Source organism: Heloderma suspectum, chromosome 5, assembly GCF_057233095.1.
Source record: "Heloderma suspectum isolate Gila_16-S chromosome 5, 16-S_ref, whole genome shotgun sequence".
Lineage (NCBI taxonomy): Eukaryota > Metazoa > Chordata > Lepidosauria > Squamata > Helodermatidae > Heloderma > Heloderma suspectum.
Window position 1 is genome coordinate 131,547,073 of NC_139462.1, and position 12,541 is coordinate 131,559,613.

The 12,541-nt window shown below is 44.8% G+C and overlaps 1 protein-coding gene across 2 annotated transcripts in view; it reads right to left on the reverse strand.

Annotated features, from left to right (window-relative positions):
• The window catches only part of CSGALNACT1 (chondroitin sulfate N-acetylgalactosaminyltransferase 1), a 58,752-nt gene that overhangs the window by 22,681 nt on the left and 23,530 nt on the right, over positions 1-12,541 (reverse strand). For both annotated transcript variants that reach the window (XM_084857497.1, XM_084857498.1), the window contains exons 3-4: positions 8,634-8,850; positions 6,658-6,759 (exon numbers count right to left, since the gene is read on the reverse strand). In XM_084857497.1, coding sequence (XP_084713623.1) covers positions 6,658-6,759; positions 8,634-8,850 — 319 coding nt within the window. The remainder of the gene's footprint in view (positions 1-6,657; positions 6,760-8,633; positions 8,851-12,541) is intronic.

A 12,541-nucleotide genomic window follows, 5' to 3' on the forward strand; every position in this document is an offset into this window, starting at 1 on the left:
CACCAGACAAAATCACTTACTATAAGCAAAACCCCAAACTCAGAAGTGCCCGATCATTCAATACAGGGCAGGAGGAGCAGTGGAGGCAATCTTCACCTCCCTGTACTCCCTCCCGGCAGACCTCACTAGACTGGCTTTTCAGTCTGTCTAGCAAGGGGGCTTTGGAGGAGAAGGGAAGGAGGCTGGAAGAGGCTCAGAATATTTCATCTCCTGGCCTCTCTGGTCTCCTCCCCTCCGGAACGCCCTATTTCCTTCTCCTCAGTCACTTTTCCAATCTCGGAGGGCAGCCAAGGAGGATGGTCAGATCTCTGACTCCCCCTTCTGAGGTCGAAGGGCTGTCTCTGACCTTGGAAGGGGGAATCCGAACAATCCTATGGTCCCTGGGACTCTCGCCCAGAGACCATAGGATTGCTCCCTTGAAGACTAATGGATTTCCTTTCATTGACTACTGTCCATTTTGTCAGATACATCCTTATCCATCTGATGGAGTGGGCTTATACCACAATAAATATTTTAATATAAATAAATAAATAATCTTTAAAGCAGGTTTGGGCGACTGGTGTCCCTCCAGATGTTTTAGCCTACAACTCCCATCAGCCCTAGTCAGCGTAGCCAATGGTGAAGGTTAATGGGAGTTGTAGGCCAAAATTATCTGAAGGGCCTAGCTGCCTGACCCAGCTTTCAAGTTACTCTTTAATTTACCATAAGCAAAAGGCTCTGTTGGTGGCCAATGGCTTTCTGTTGAAATGCTCCAGGAGTACTCAACTGATTTACACCAATAAGATGTCAAAAGCCCTTTGCTATAGGAAGTATTTATATGGCTTAATTTAACAAAAGTTGGTCATGGGACCTAAGATTCTAAGTGTAAAGTCACCCCAGTTCCCCTTAATATTCAGCTGCCTAGACCAAGGGATTGTCTGTAACATGTGCTCGCCAAGTTCTATGCATCCATTTATGACATTACATTAGGACTTTGGGTCAGCAGCCCAGGGCCCCACTTAGCAAAATGAGAAGGAGGGTCCCAAAATGCAGTAGGGCTGGCTTACCAGATTTTGAAGTAAGTGAATTAATCTAGTCATTGTCATGCTTAGAGCAGAGTTTACTCTGTAGACCCACTGAAGTCAATGGACTTAAGTTAGTCATAACTTATATGTCCCATTGATCCCAATGGCTCTAGTTTAAGCATGACTAAGTCAGGATCCAGCCCATTACCATCTAAACGTTAGCTTCACTAAACTCTTTAGTTTTTAAAGGCAGGGGCATATAAAACAATTAAGTCCAGAGTCTAAAATGACCTAACTACAAATGACTATTTATTTATTTTAACATTTTCTATACCACTTCTTCATTGCCAAAGGCAATCCCAGGGTAGTGTACATGAAATTATAAAAACAATATAACGTTACACATTAAACAGTGGTATCGAAGTTATCAGCCACAGATCAGGCCAAGTCAAGCTAATAGCATTAAGACAAGCTCTTTAATAGTTTAATAATATGGAAACTGAGCAACGATATTATCCTATGAAAACAGAAAAATCCAAGCATCCGGGGGACGAAAAGTCTCACAAGGAGGTGGAAGAATTTGGTTGCCACCTGAATGGACTTGATTTCTGAAAGCCAAATGGATGGGGCTGGATTTTTCTGGCAACAGGCAATGGAGATAAATTACAGAGTACAATGTGCTTTTGGAAATACGGGTATATTTGACACATCTTAGGGCTCAACTACATTTTATGTTAATGATGCTGATTTTGTTAAGGATTAATATTTTATGTTAATGATGCCTATCTATATAAGGAGGCACGCTTGTGCAGGGGCCAGCTGCCCAAGCGCGAGGAGCTCCAGTGACAAAGCGTCAGAAAACAAGCGAGTTGAGCAACTCTCCAAGTTTAGCAACAGAGCGAGGAAGCCAGGGCAGTCGACTCCTTCCTCCCTATTCCGTACTCACAGTAAGTAACTGTAAATAAATAACTATAAATAATTTCCCCACCTTCTCATAGTTTTCCAGGGCAAACACACCCAAATAAAAAACCAGTTATGAAGGTAGAAAGGCAGCACGGGGGTGGGGGCTATCCAGTGTATTGCACTGAGTGCCACATGTACGACTGTCTACCTGCTGGATGGACGTCGTGGGTGTGTGCTCGGTGTAATGAGCTCCTGGTTCTCAGGGAACAAGTTTGTTCCCTTGAGGCCAAGGTTGCTGACCTGGAGAAGCTAAGAGGGGCAGAGTGGTTGGTGGACGAGGCCTTCAGGGACCTATTAGCTGTGTCCCACTCCCAGGGTGACAGCTCCTCTCACGGGTCTCACGGAAAGAGAGTGCCATTCTGAGGAAGAGGGAAACAATCTTTTAGAAGGGACCCATTCCTCAAAAGAGGAACAAATATCCTCTCGCACCAAGGATGTGCCTCCAGGGGGGAGGGGGGCTTGTGGCAGTGGGAGATTCAATCATTAGGCACATAGACAGCTGAGTTTGTGGCCCACAGGGTGAGTTGCCTGCCTGGTGCGAAGGTTGCGGATATCACACACCATCTAGGTAGCCTAGTAGTTAGTGCTGGGGTGGTGTCAGTGGTCATGGTCTATGCTGGTGCCAATGATGTGGGGAAATGTAGTTTTGAAGTCCTGGAAGCCAAATTTAGATTGCTAAGGAGGTTGAAATCCAGGACCACCAAGGTGGCTTTCTCTGAAATGCTACATAATCCACACGCAGGGCCAGCTAAGGCGAAGCTGAGGAGTCTGAATGCGTGGATGAGACGATGGTGCAGGGAGGAGGGGTTCAGATTTGTTAGGCACTGGGGAATGGTTTTGGACAAGCCAGACCTGTACAAGACGGATGGGCTCCACCTGAACCAAAATGGAACCAGACTGCTGGCGCTAAACATAAAAAGGGTGGCAGAGCAGCTTTTAAACTAAACCCTGGGGGAAAGCCGACAGGAGCAACGAAGCATCCAGTTCAGGTTAAATCATCCCAAAGGGATGACGATGAAAATGTTTTTGATTGCCCAAATGTAGAAGGGGAGGAAATAGGCCAGGAGTACATGGTAGAACATAACAGGCAATCAAAGGGGCCAATGTCCCAACCTAAAAGATGCACACACCAGAGGCATCTGGGGAAGTACCCCGTGTATAGGTGTTTTTATGCAAATGCTAGAAGCCTCTGAGCCAAAATGGGAGAGTTGGAGTGCTTGATTTTAAAGGAAAACTTGAATATAGTGGGCATTACAGAAACCAGGTGGAGCGAAGAGAATCAGTGGGATACAGTCACCTCTGGGTATAAACTCTATAGGAAGGACAGGGAAGGGCGTACTGGGGGAGGTGTTGCCTTGTATGTCAAAGAGGGCATAGTGTCAAGTGGACTAGAACACCTAAAAGGGGTAGTCTCTTCCACAGAAGCACTGTGGGTGACAATACCAGTCTCCAAAACTAATTTAGTGCTGGGAACATCGTCCCCCCAGACCAGAATGCTCAGAGTGACCTTGAGATGGAAAACGAAATCAGGGAGGCCTCCAAACAAGGAAGTGTCCTAATAATGGGCGACTTCAATTACCCTCCACATTGACTAGATTAATGCATGTTCCAGCCATGACAAAGAGGTTAAATTTCTCGATGCCCTAAATGATTGTGCCCTAGAATAGTTGGTCATGGAACTGACCAGAGGGGAGGCAACCTTGGATTTAATCCTAAGTGGTGTTGCCCAGGACCTAGTACAAGATGTAAATGTTGTTGAACCAGCTGGAAACAGTGATCACAGTGCTATCAGATTTAATATATATTTAAGTGGAAAATAGCCCAGGAAGTCCAACACAGTCACATTTGACTTCAGAAGAGGAAACTTCTCCAAAATGAGGGAACTGGTGAAAAGGAAGTTAAAAGGGGGAATCAAGAGAATTAAATCCCTTCAGAGTGCTTGGAGATTATGCAAAATCACAATCATAGAAGCCCAGCTAAAATATATACCACAGGTTAGGAAAGGTAGCCCCAAGTCCAAGAGGTTGACGGCATGGTTAATGAGCAGTGTTAAGGGAGCTATTAAAGAGAGCTTCCTTCAGAAAATAGAAATCTTGCCCAAGTGAGGAAAACAGAAGGCAGCACAAGCTTGCACAAAGGTGATGCAAACAGACAATAATAGATGCAAAAAGGCGTGTTGAAGATCATATCGCTAACAACATCAAGTCCAACAATAAAGAATTCTTTAAATATATCAGAAGCAGAAAACCAGCTAGGGAGGCAGTTGGATCACTGGATGACAATGGAGTTAAAGGAGGACTGAAGGAGAACAAGGAGATTGCAGAGAAGCTGAACGAATTCTTTTAATCAGTCTTCACTGCAGAAGATATAGGACATATACCTGTGCCTGAACTGATGTTTTCAGGAAGGGAGTTTGAGGAACGGAGGCAAATTTGTCGTTCAGTCGTGTCCGACTCTTCGTGACCCCATGGACCATAGCACGCCAGGCCTTCCTGTCCTGCACTCTCTCCCGGAGCGTGCTCAAGTTCATATACATTGCATCGGTGATGCTATTTAGCCATCTCATCCTCTGCCATCCCCTTCTCCTTTTGCCTTCAGTCTTTCCCAACATCAGGGTCTTTTCCAGAGTGTTTTCTCTTCGCATTAGGTGGCCAAAATATTTCAGCTTCAGCATCTGTCCTTCCAATGAGCACTCAGGGTTGATTTCCTTTAGGATGGACTGATTTGACCTCCTTGCAGTCCAGGGGACTCGTAAGAGTCTTCTCCAGCACCACAGTTCGAAAGCATCAATTCTTCGGCACTCGGCCTTCCTTATAGTCCAGCTCTCACAGCCATACGTTGCTACTGGGAAAACCATAGCTTTGATTAGACGGACCTTTGTCGGCAAGGTGATGTCTCTGCTTCTTACTATGCTGTCTAGGTTTGCCATAGCTTTCCTCCCAAGGAGCTTTTAATTTCATGGCTACAGTCACCGTCTGCGGTGATCTTGGAGCCCAAGAAAGTAAAATCTGTCACTGCTTCCATTTCTTCCCCTTCTATATGCCAGGAAGTGATGGGGCCAGATGCCATGATCTTCGTTTTTTTAATGTTGAGTTTCAAACCAGCTTTTGCATTCTCCTCTTTCACCCTCAACAAGAGGCTCTTTAGATCCTCTTCACTTTCTGCCATTAGGGTGGTATCGTCTGCATATCGGAGGCTGTTGATAATTCTCCCAGCAATCTTAATTCTGACCTGTGATTCATCCAACCCGGCATTTCTCATGATGTACTCTGCATATAAGTTAAATAAGCAGGGTGACAATATGCAGCCTTGTCGTACTCCTTTCCCAATTTTGAACCACTCGGTTGTTCCATGTCTGGTTCTTACTGTTGCTTCTTGACCCCCGTACAGGTTTCTCAGGAGACAGGTAAGGTGGTCTGGTACTCCCATCAAATAGGAGGCAAATAGTGGTGACAAAAGATGAAGTTCTTAACCTTATTGATAAATTGAAAGCAAATAAAGCACCTGGCCCAGATGGTATCCATCCTAGACTTCTCAAAGAACTCCAATATGAAATTGCTGATCTTCTAATCAAAATATGCAACATGCCCCTAAGATCAGCCTCTATACCAGAGAACTGGAAGATGGCCAACGTAACACCAATTTTCAAAAAGGGATCCAGGGGGGATCTGGGAAATTACAGGCAGGTTAACTTAACATCTGTTCCTGGTAAACTGGTTGAAGGCATTATTAAAGATAAAATGAATAAGTATGCAACTGCTGTAAAAAAGGCAAACTTCATGTTAGGTATAATTAGAAAAGGGATTGAGAATAAAACTGCTAATAGCACACTGCCCTTATACAAATCTATGGTGGGACCACACTTGGAATACTGTGTATAGTTCTGGTCACCACACCTAAAAAAAGATATTGTAGAGCTGGAAAAAGTGCAGAGGAGGGCAACTAAATTGATCAAGGGGCTGGAGCATCTCCCCTATGAGAGAAGGTTACAACTGCTGGGATTGTTCAGCTTGGAAAAAAGGAGGGTAAGGAGAGACATGATAGAGGTCTACAAAATTCTGCATGGTGTGAAGAATGTGGATAGGGAGACATTTTTCTCCCTCTCTCAAAATCCTAGAACCCAGGGTCATCCTATGAAGCTGATTGGTTGGAGAGTCAGGACAGATAAAAGGAAGTCCTTCTTCACACAGCATACAGTTAAAACTATGGAATTTGTTACCACAGGATGTAGTGATGGCCACCAGTTTGGATGGCTTTAAAAGGGGCTGGACAAATTCTTGGAGGAAAAGGCTATCAATGGCAACTAGTCTTGATGGCTATGTGCTACCTCCCGTACCAGAGGCAGTAAGCCTATATACATCAGTTGCTGGGGAACATGGGTAGGAGGGTGCTGTTGCACTCATGCCCTGCTTGTGGTTTCCTGGTCGACAGCTGGTTGGCCACTGTGTGAACAGAATGCTGGACTAGATGGACCCTTGGTCTGATCCAGCACGGCTCTTCTTATGTTCTTAAGTAATTAGTAATCACATGGTTTTAAGCCCAAACAACAACATAGCTTCAAGAGCAGGCTGAGCCCCACCATCTCTTTTTAAAAAACTGGCAATGAGAAGTGTAGAGAAAGGTAGTCCAATACATGTTTTTCCTTTGATTTCTGAAGTATGAATGGTGTAAAATCATAGGTTATACTCGCCTGGATGTGTTTTCAAGGATTCCTTTGACCTCACTCATTTGTTCTTTCCCAAAATAAACTACAGTGAGGTGAATTCTTCCATCCTGTTGTATGCCCATTTCCCTGGAACAGATGTGAACAGATAAACTCCCTTCCCTCAAGATTTCACAGATGAATATAAAACACTTTTGCATAATTGTAATCCCTACATTATCGCACCCAGAATTGCTGCACCTGAAGGCTCTCCTACTCTGGCTTCTGGAGCAAGCTGTGTTAGGCAACTGGTCAGAGCCATTTCCTTTTCAAAAAACAATCCATACAGCAGGGTTGCAGAACCTCAGGCCCAGGGGCCAAATCTGGACCACCTGGGTTTCCCATCCCACCCTCCAGAATTCCCTGGATTCCCCTTCTCCCCCAACTACCAATCATCTGGTAGTTTCCCCACTTTTGTGCAGTCTCTTTTCCATTCTCAGAGGTTGAAATGCCTCTCCTAAGGCTCAGTAACTGGCAATAAGAGCTTTAAACAAACGTATTTCCGGTCCTGCCACTTTTGCCTTTGGCCCACCCACCCTTGGAATGTGGCCCCTGAGAGCTTCTCTGCATTTGGCCCTCGAGCTGAAAGAGGTTCATCACCCTTGCCTTAAAGTTTAATAGAACATTGTAAATCTCACAGTGGATCTGGTTGTATTTATTATATTGTATTTTTGTATATATTTTCTTTATTGTACAATTTATTATACAGCTGCAGGCAAAACACATTCAGCAACCTAACCTTCTGGATAGGTGGGTAATAGGGATGAAAATAAATGAGTGCTCTGGCATTTTATGCCCATGTATCCACATTTTCATGCATGTGCTTCCCTGCATGCAGCTCTCCAGGATTTTGGACTTTTCCAGATGAATCTGGAGGTGCCAGGGTATGAAGGTTTGAGGCCTACAGAGGCAAAAGGGGAAAAGGTCAGGCTAAGAGGCCTGCGTTTTTTTGTTGGAAGGGAGTAACCCTGAGAGAAGTAGTTTCATTTCTCCAGTTAAGTTTCTGTTTCAATTCCGCAGTTAAGTTTCATTTCTCCAGATTTGAAGCAGTACTTTTGGTTTGGGAGGAGGAGGGTATAAAAAGGGAGAGTCAGAAAGACCAGAGCAGTGACAGAAGACCAGAGCAGAAAGGAGCAGCCTAGAGGAGTCTAAGGACAGCTAGGGTAAAGGACTTGCATTTCGCAACTTTAATTTTCTCTTAATGCCTTTTATTTCACTCAGCTCTATTGTAGTTGTGATTTGCTTGCTTTAAATTACCAGTAAACTGTTATGGTTAAACCCTGTGTCTAGAGTGTCAATCTCCCCACATCTACAGCCTAAACCCTAAGTTACTGGAAAGGGGAAGGTAAAAGGAAGGTGGTGTGGTGGCAAGATTGTTGGACTAGGAGCTGGGAGATCCGGGTTCTAGTCCCCACTCGGCCATGGAAGCTCACTGGGTGACTTTGGGCCAGTCACAGACTCTCAGCCCAACCCACCTCACAGGGTTGTTGTTGTGAGGATAAAATGGAGAGGAGGAGGATAATGTAAGCCGCCTTGGGTTCCTTGCAAGGGAAAGAAGGCGGGGTATAAATGCAATAAATAATAAAAATAAATAAAAGGTGGGACCCTTAAGCAGGCAAGAAATCCTTAAGGAGTTGCTCAGGAGGTCCAGCTCACCAGGGGAGCCTGACACAAGGATTAAAGCTGGACCATTTGCATGCATTGCACACACTCTCCCACTGAGCTAAAGCCTGAAACATAATACTAAAAGCATAAATAATTAAAATAAACAGATATCTGCTGCCTTGGATATCTGCTGCCTTGGAGAAACTCATGTTGTTGCCTCTACTCATGCTCTGCTTGTACATTTCTAAATAAAGCAAATATTACAGAATAAGTCTCCAGTGCTCCCTCCTGAAAAGTCTTACATTCTGCGCTACACTGGGAACTTTTCACTGTTCAGGAGAGTGTGTAACGATACCAACCTGAAATTTTGCATAAATTGCCGAAACTTGCTGGCCCTTTTTGCCAGAGGGACTATGACATTAATAATGGTCTGGGCCATATTGAGGTTCTCATTCTTAACTTTCATGATGGGGCCAAATGGTCTGAATAGCACAATTCGCTTGAACTCATATCCTTTGTCTCCTTTGAATGTCAACTCATACAGAGTGCCTTTATCTCTTTCTGTCCGCTGAATGCCTATTAGGAAAATGAAGGAAAACCAACAATTACCAGGGGGGATTTTCACAACAACGGAATGAGAAGCGCGTTGGGAGTATTATCCAGATTTTCATGGACACATGAAGCAAGAAAAGCTGAGTGTACCATACCTTAAGCATCTGCTTTTCACAGGTCACATGGTGCTTGAAAGGACCATACTTCCGGGTTGGGGGGGGGAGTAGAACTGAATGTTATCAACCTGGCAGGTGCTGCTCAACCAATGAGAGAGGCTTGTTTTCTGCCCCCATCCAGGCTCCCCACCCCCCTGACTACCATGCTATTATCCATGACAGCATCTGAAGGCTCCCCATGATAACACCCCACCAGTGCAATTTTGTCCCATTCCAGCCAACAGTCAGGGAAGTAGCGCTCCCACCCCCTTTCTCATTTTCCAGGGAGTAAATACAGGGATCTAACCGCTTCACCCATTGACAGTCTGCAGCCTGTAGGCTCCTTCATACTGGGCTTTTATCCTGCAATTGAGATTGCTCCTTCACGGAAGTTTGCGGGCACTTTACATGACACAGTGATCATCCCAGGCATCTCCTGCACTAAATGCCCTTTCTTCCGTTTTTAAATAAATCGCAGATAATGAACTATCAAATTACCCTGTTGCATTCTGCCAAAAGAGTTAAAGCAGCAAGAAGAGGAGCGAGATCAATTAAAGATAATGGAAGACTCAGATACGGGGAGAAGGAAGGGGAAAAGGGAGGGGGGAAAGGAAGCGCATGTAAAGGGAGTCAGTTGTGATCCTGCATTTAAAATGGAAGCAGAAAGCCCGGTTTTAAATGCAGGATTTTAGGCTGGTGTAGAGATGCCCTGCGTTGCTCAGTCATAAAACCCCAGTTGCGCACTTCCAGGGAGTAAATATAGTAATCTAGCTGCTTCACCCATTCTTAGTCTGCAGCCTCTGTTGCCTGCTTTCCCCTCATTGAGAATCTGAAGTGTCTTTTTTCCCATCGAGAAAATTGGAGCCGCACTGTTTCAAGTAGTAGCTATCTAGCGAGAGGAGGTGGCCAGAAGAGTGGGAGCCTGCAGCTTGGTATTTCGCTGTATCAAAATGGTGATACAGTGAAAACGAAAGAATGCAGGAGAGGGAGGCGAGGAGGCAACCAGAAGAGGAAGCAGCAGCAGCGCTAGCAAAGGGAGGGAACTCCAGCCAGCCCTTTCCCTCCATGCAGAGAAGCAGCGAAGTAACACAAGCATCAGAGAAGCAAAGTTACACAAGCATCAGAGAAGGCTCTCAAGGGGGACAGGGCTGGGAAATGGAGGCTAGTTACTCCCAGTGGCAAAAAGGAAGTACAGTGGGATTCTGAAAGCACAGAAGAGCATACTAGCGCCTTGAGTTGGAAAGGCAGGCTAGTTACTCTAGTTACCTAGCTTACCGAGGTCATGGCCAGGTAAAAGATACCCCCCTAGGAAGGCCCATCATACAGAATTTAAAGCGGAGGGATGGGCACACAGCAGCTGAACCTCAGGGGAGCTGAAATAAAGGAAAAACAGCGGAGTAAAAGTACTCTACAAAAATGCGGCTTCCCCACAGGTAAACTCCAGGGTGGCTGCAAACTGGCCACGACATCATGTGCTGCAAAGGACCTCCAAGCGGTCCCAATCCACAGCAAATCACCCATGAAGCCAGGCCCCAGGAACAACAAAGAGTCTTGTGTCACCTTAAAGACTAACACATTTTTTCTGACCTAAGCTTTTGTGGATACTTCATTAGATGTATGAAGTTTTAACCTAAAACTGGGAGATTTATATATACATGTGGGGGAGGGGAAGATATAAACTCTGTTGTCAGATGAAACTGAAATGCAATAAGTACAGACAGTGATAATTATCTTACCAGTTAGCAGGAAATTCCTGAAGAGGGAACAGATTGATTTTTAAGTATATGGAGAGAACCTAGTAGTGTTTGGGGCTTATTGCAAGTCTAATTTTTTTTTGCAATTTTGGAAGCTGGGCTTTCCCCTTTTTAAAAATAATTTCTTGTGAATCTCCTAGAAAGATGAGCAAGCTTAGTTCAAGATATTGGAAAAGTAGAAATACAACGTTAAAAGAGGCACAAAGTTCTATTTTAGTTTTTCAGATAGTTATTATTTCAATCCCAGCAGGTGTTTCTATTTTAGCTGATTCACATAACCAAGCAATTCATTTACAGGAAAAGCTGACTAAGGGCAATGACATCTCTTGGTTAGCAATTAATGAAATATCTATGATGGGGATTGTTTTGGCTGTGGTGCAAACATACTGGGGCTGTTCACTTGATATGACAGCCCACCGTGGGTTATTTAACCCATGGTGAGGCTGAGATGCATGTGGCCGCCATTTTGAATATGCAACCTCTGCTCGGGGGTTGTTGAGTTGTGCCTGGTTGTGCATGGGTAATGTGAGGGTTGAACAACGCTCGTATAACCCATGGTCTGTTTTAGGATCACTTAACCCTTGCATAACCCACGCTTGTCAGGTTCGTAAGACAAGACAACCCCTGGATTGGCTATGTAGCCTGGTTGCCAAGGGATAAGCCATAGTGTGTCATCCGAACTCAGTCACTAAGGAGCAATCCTGTGAACTGCACCCTTGCTGCCCCAAACTCGGAGGCTACTGAGATTTCTATGCCCAGCTGAGCTGAAGCGAGCAAGGCAGGCGGAACAGTGGAGGCTATCTTTGCCTCCCCGTCCTACAAACTCCTGTATTTTCGCTAGACTGGCTTTTCAGCCCATCTAGTGAGGGCACTTTGCAGGAGGAGGGAAGGAAGTTGGAGGAGGCTCAGGATAACACCTGGCCTCTCTGGTCTCCTCCCCTCCCTGCCCAAAACGTCTCTTTTTCCCCCTCTCCAAGATTGATTTGCTGACCTCGGAGAGGTTCTCTTTGAGCCAGCTGTGTGGGGGCAGGGGTAGATCTCAGACTCCCCCTTCTGAGGTCAGAGCACTGTCTCCAACCTCGGAAGGGGTTTTCCAAGCCATCCTATGGTTCCTGGGATGCCTGCCCAGGGACCACAGGATTGCTGTCTAAGTGGCTGTCCCTGCTGCTCTCAGAGGGTTCACTAGAAAGCGAAGCCATACAGAGACAAAGTAGCTTTATCTCATTTTTAAAAACTGGGGTTTGGGGTATAAGATCCCGGTACAAAGTCCTAGAGTTGTTTCCAGATAACACTTTTATTGTACATTTGCACTGATTCATTCCTTGACTTTTACGAGGGGTTCAGACAGTTGTATACCTCCCCCTGCCCAATATTCTCCCATAGCTTCTTCCATTTTGTTTTTCTTACCAGAAAATATCTGTTAAGGAAGAAAAGATAGAATAGCTGCACAGTGCCTTTGATTATAAGTGCTAGGAACCCTCCATCTGGAAGCAGTGGCTTTTTAGTGGCTTTTAACATTTTCGGAAGGCTTTTAAGGGCGTGAACGTTTTGAAAGTTTAAGATCTGCTCATGTTGTGAGACTTCTATCGCATTGACTGATTTTATTTATTTGATCTCTGCTGCTGTTTGTTTTTATATTGCATTTGTATTTTTATTCTTATTTGTTGCTCTTATCATTCTTGACTGTATTTTTATTTTAGATATAACACACACAGAGAACCCTGGTTATGGGGCAGCATGGAAATGCCATAAATAATAAATGCACAACCAAACTCTCTCAATGGTTATTGAGCTTCTCCTTAGTTT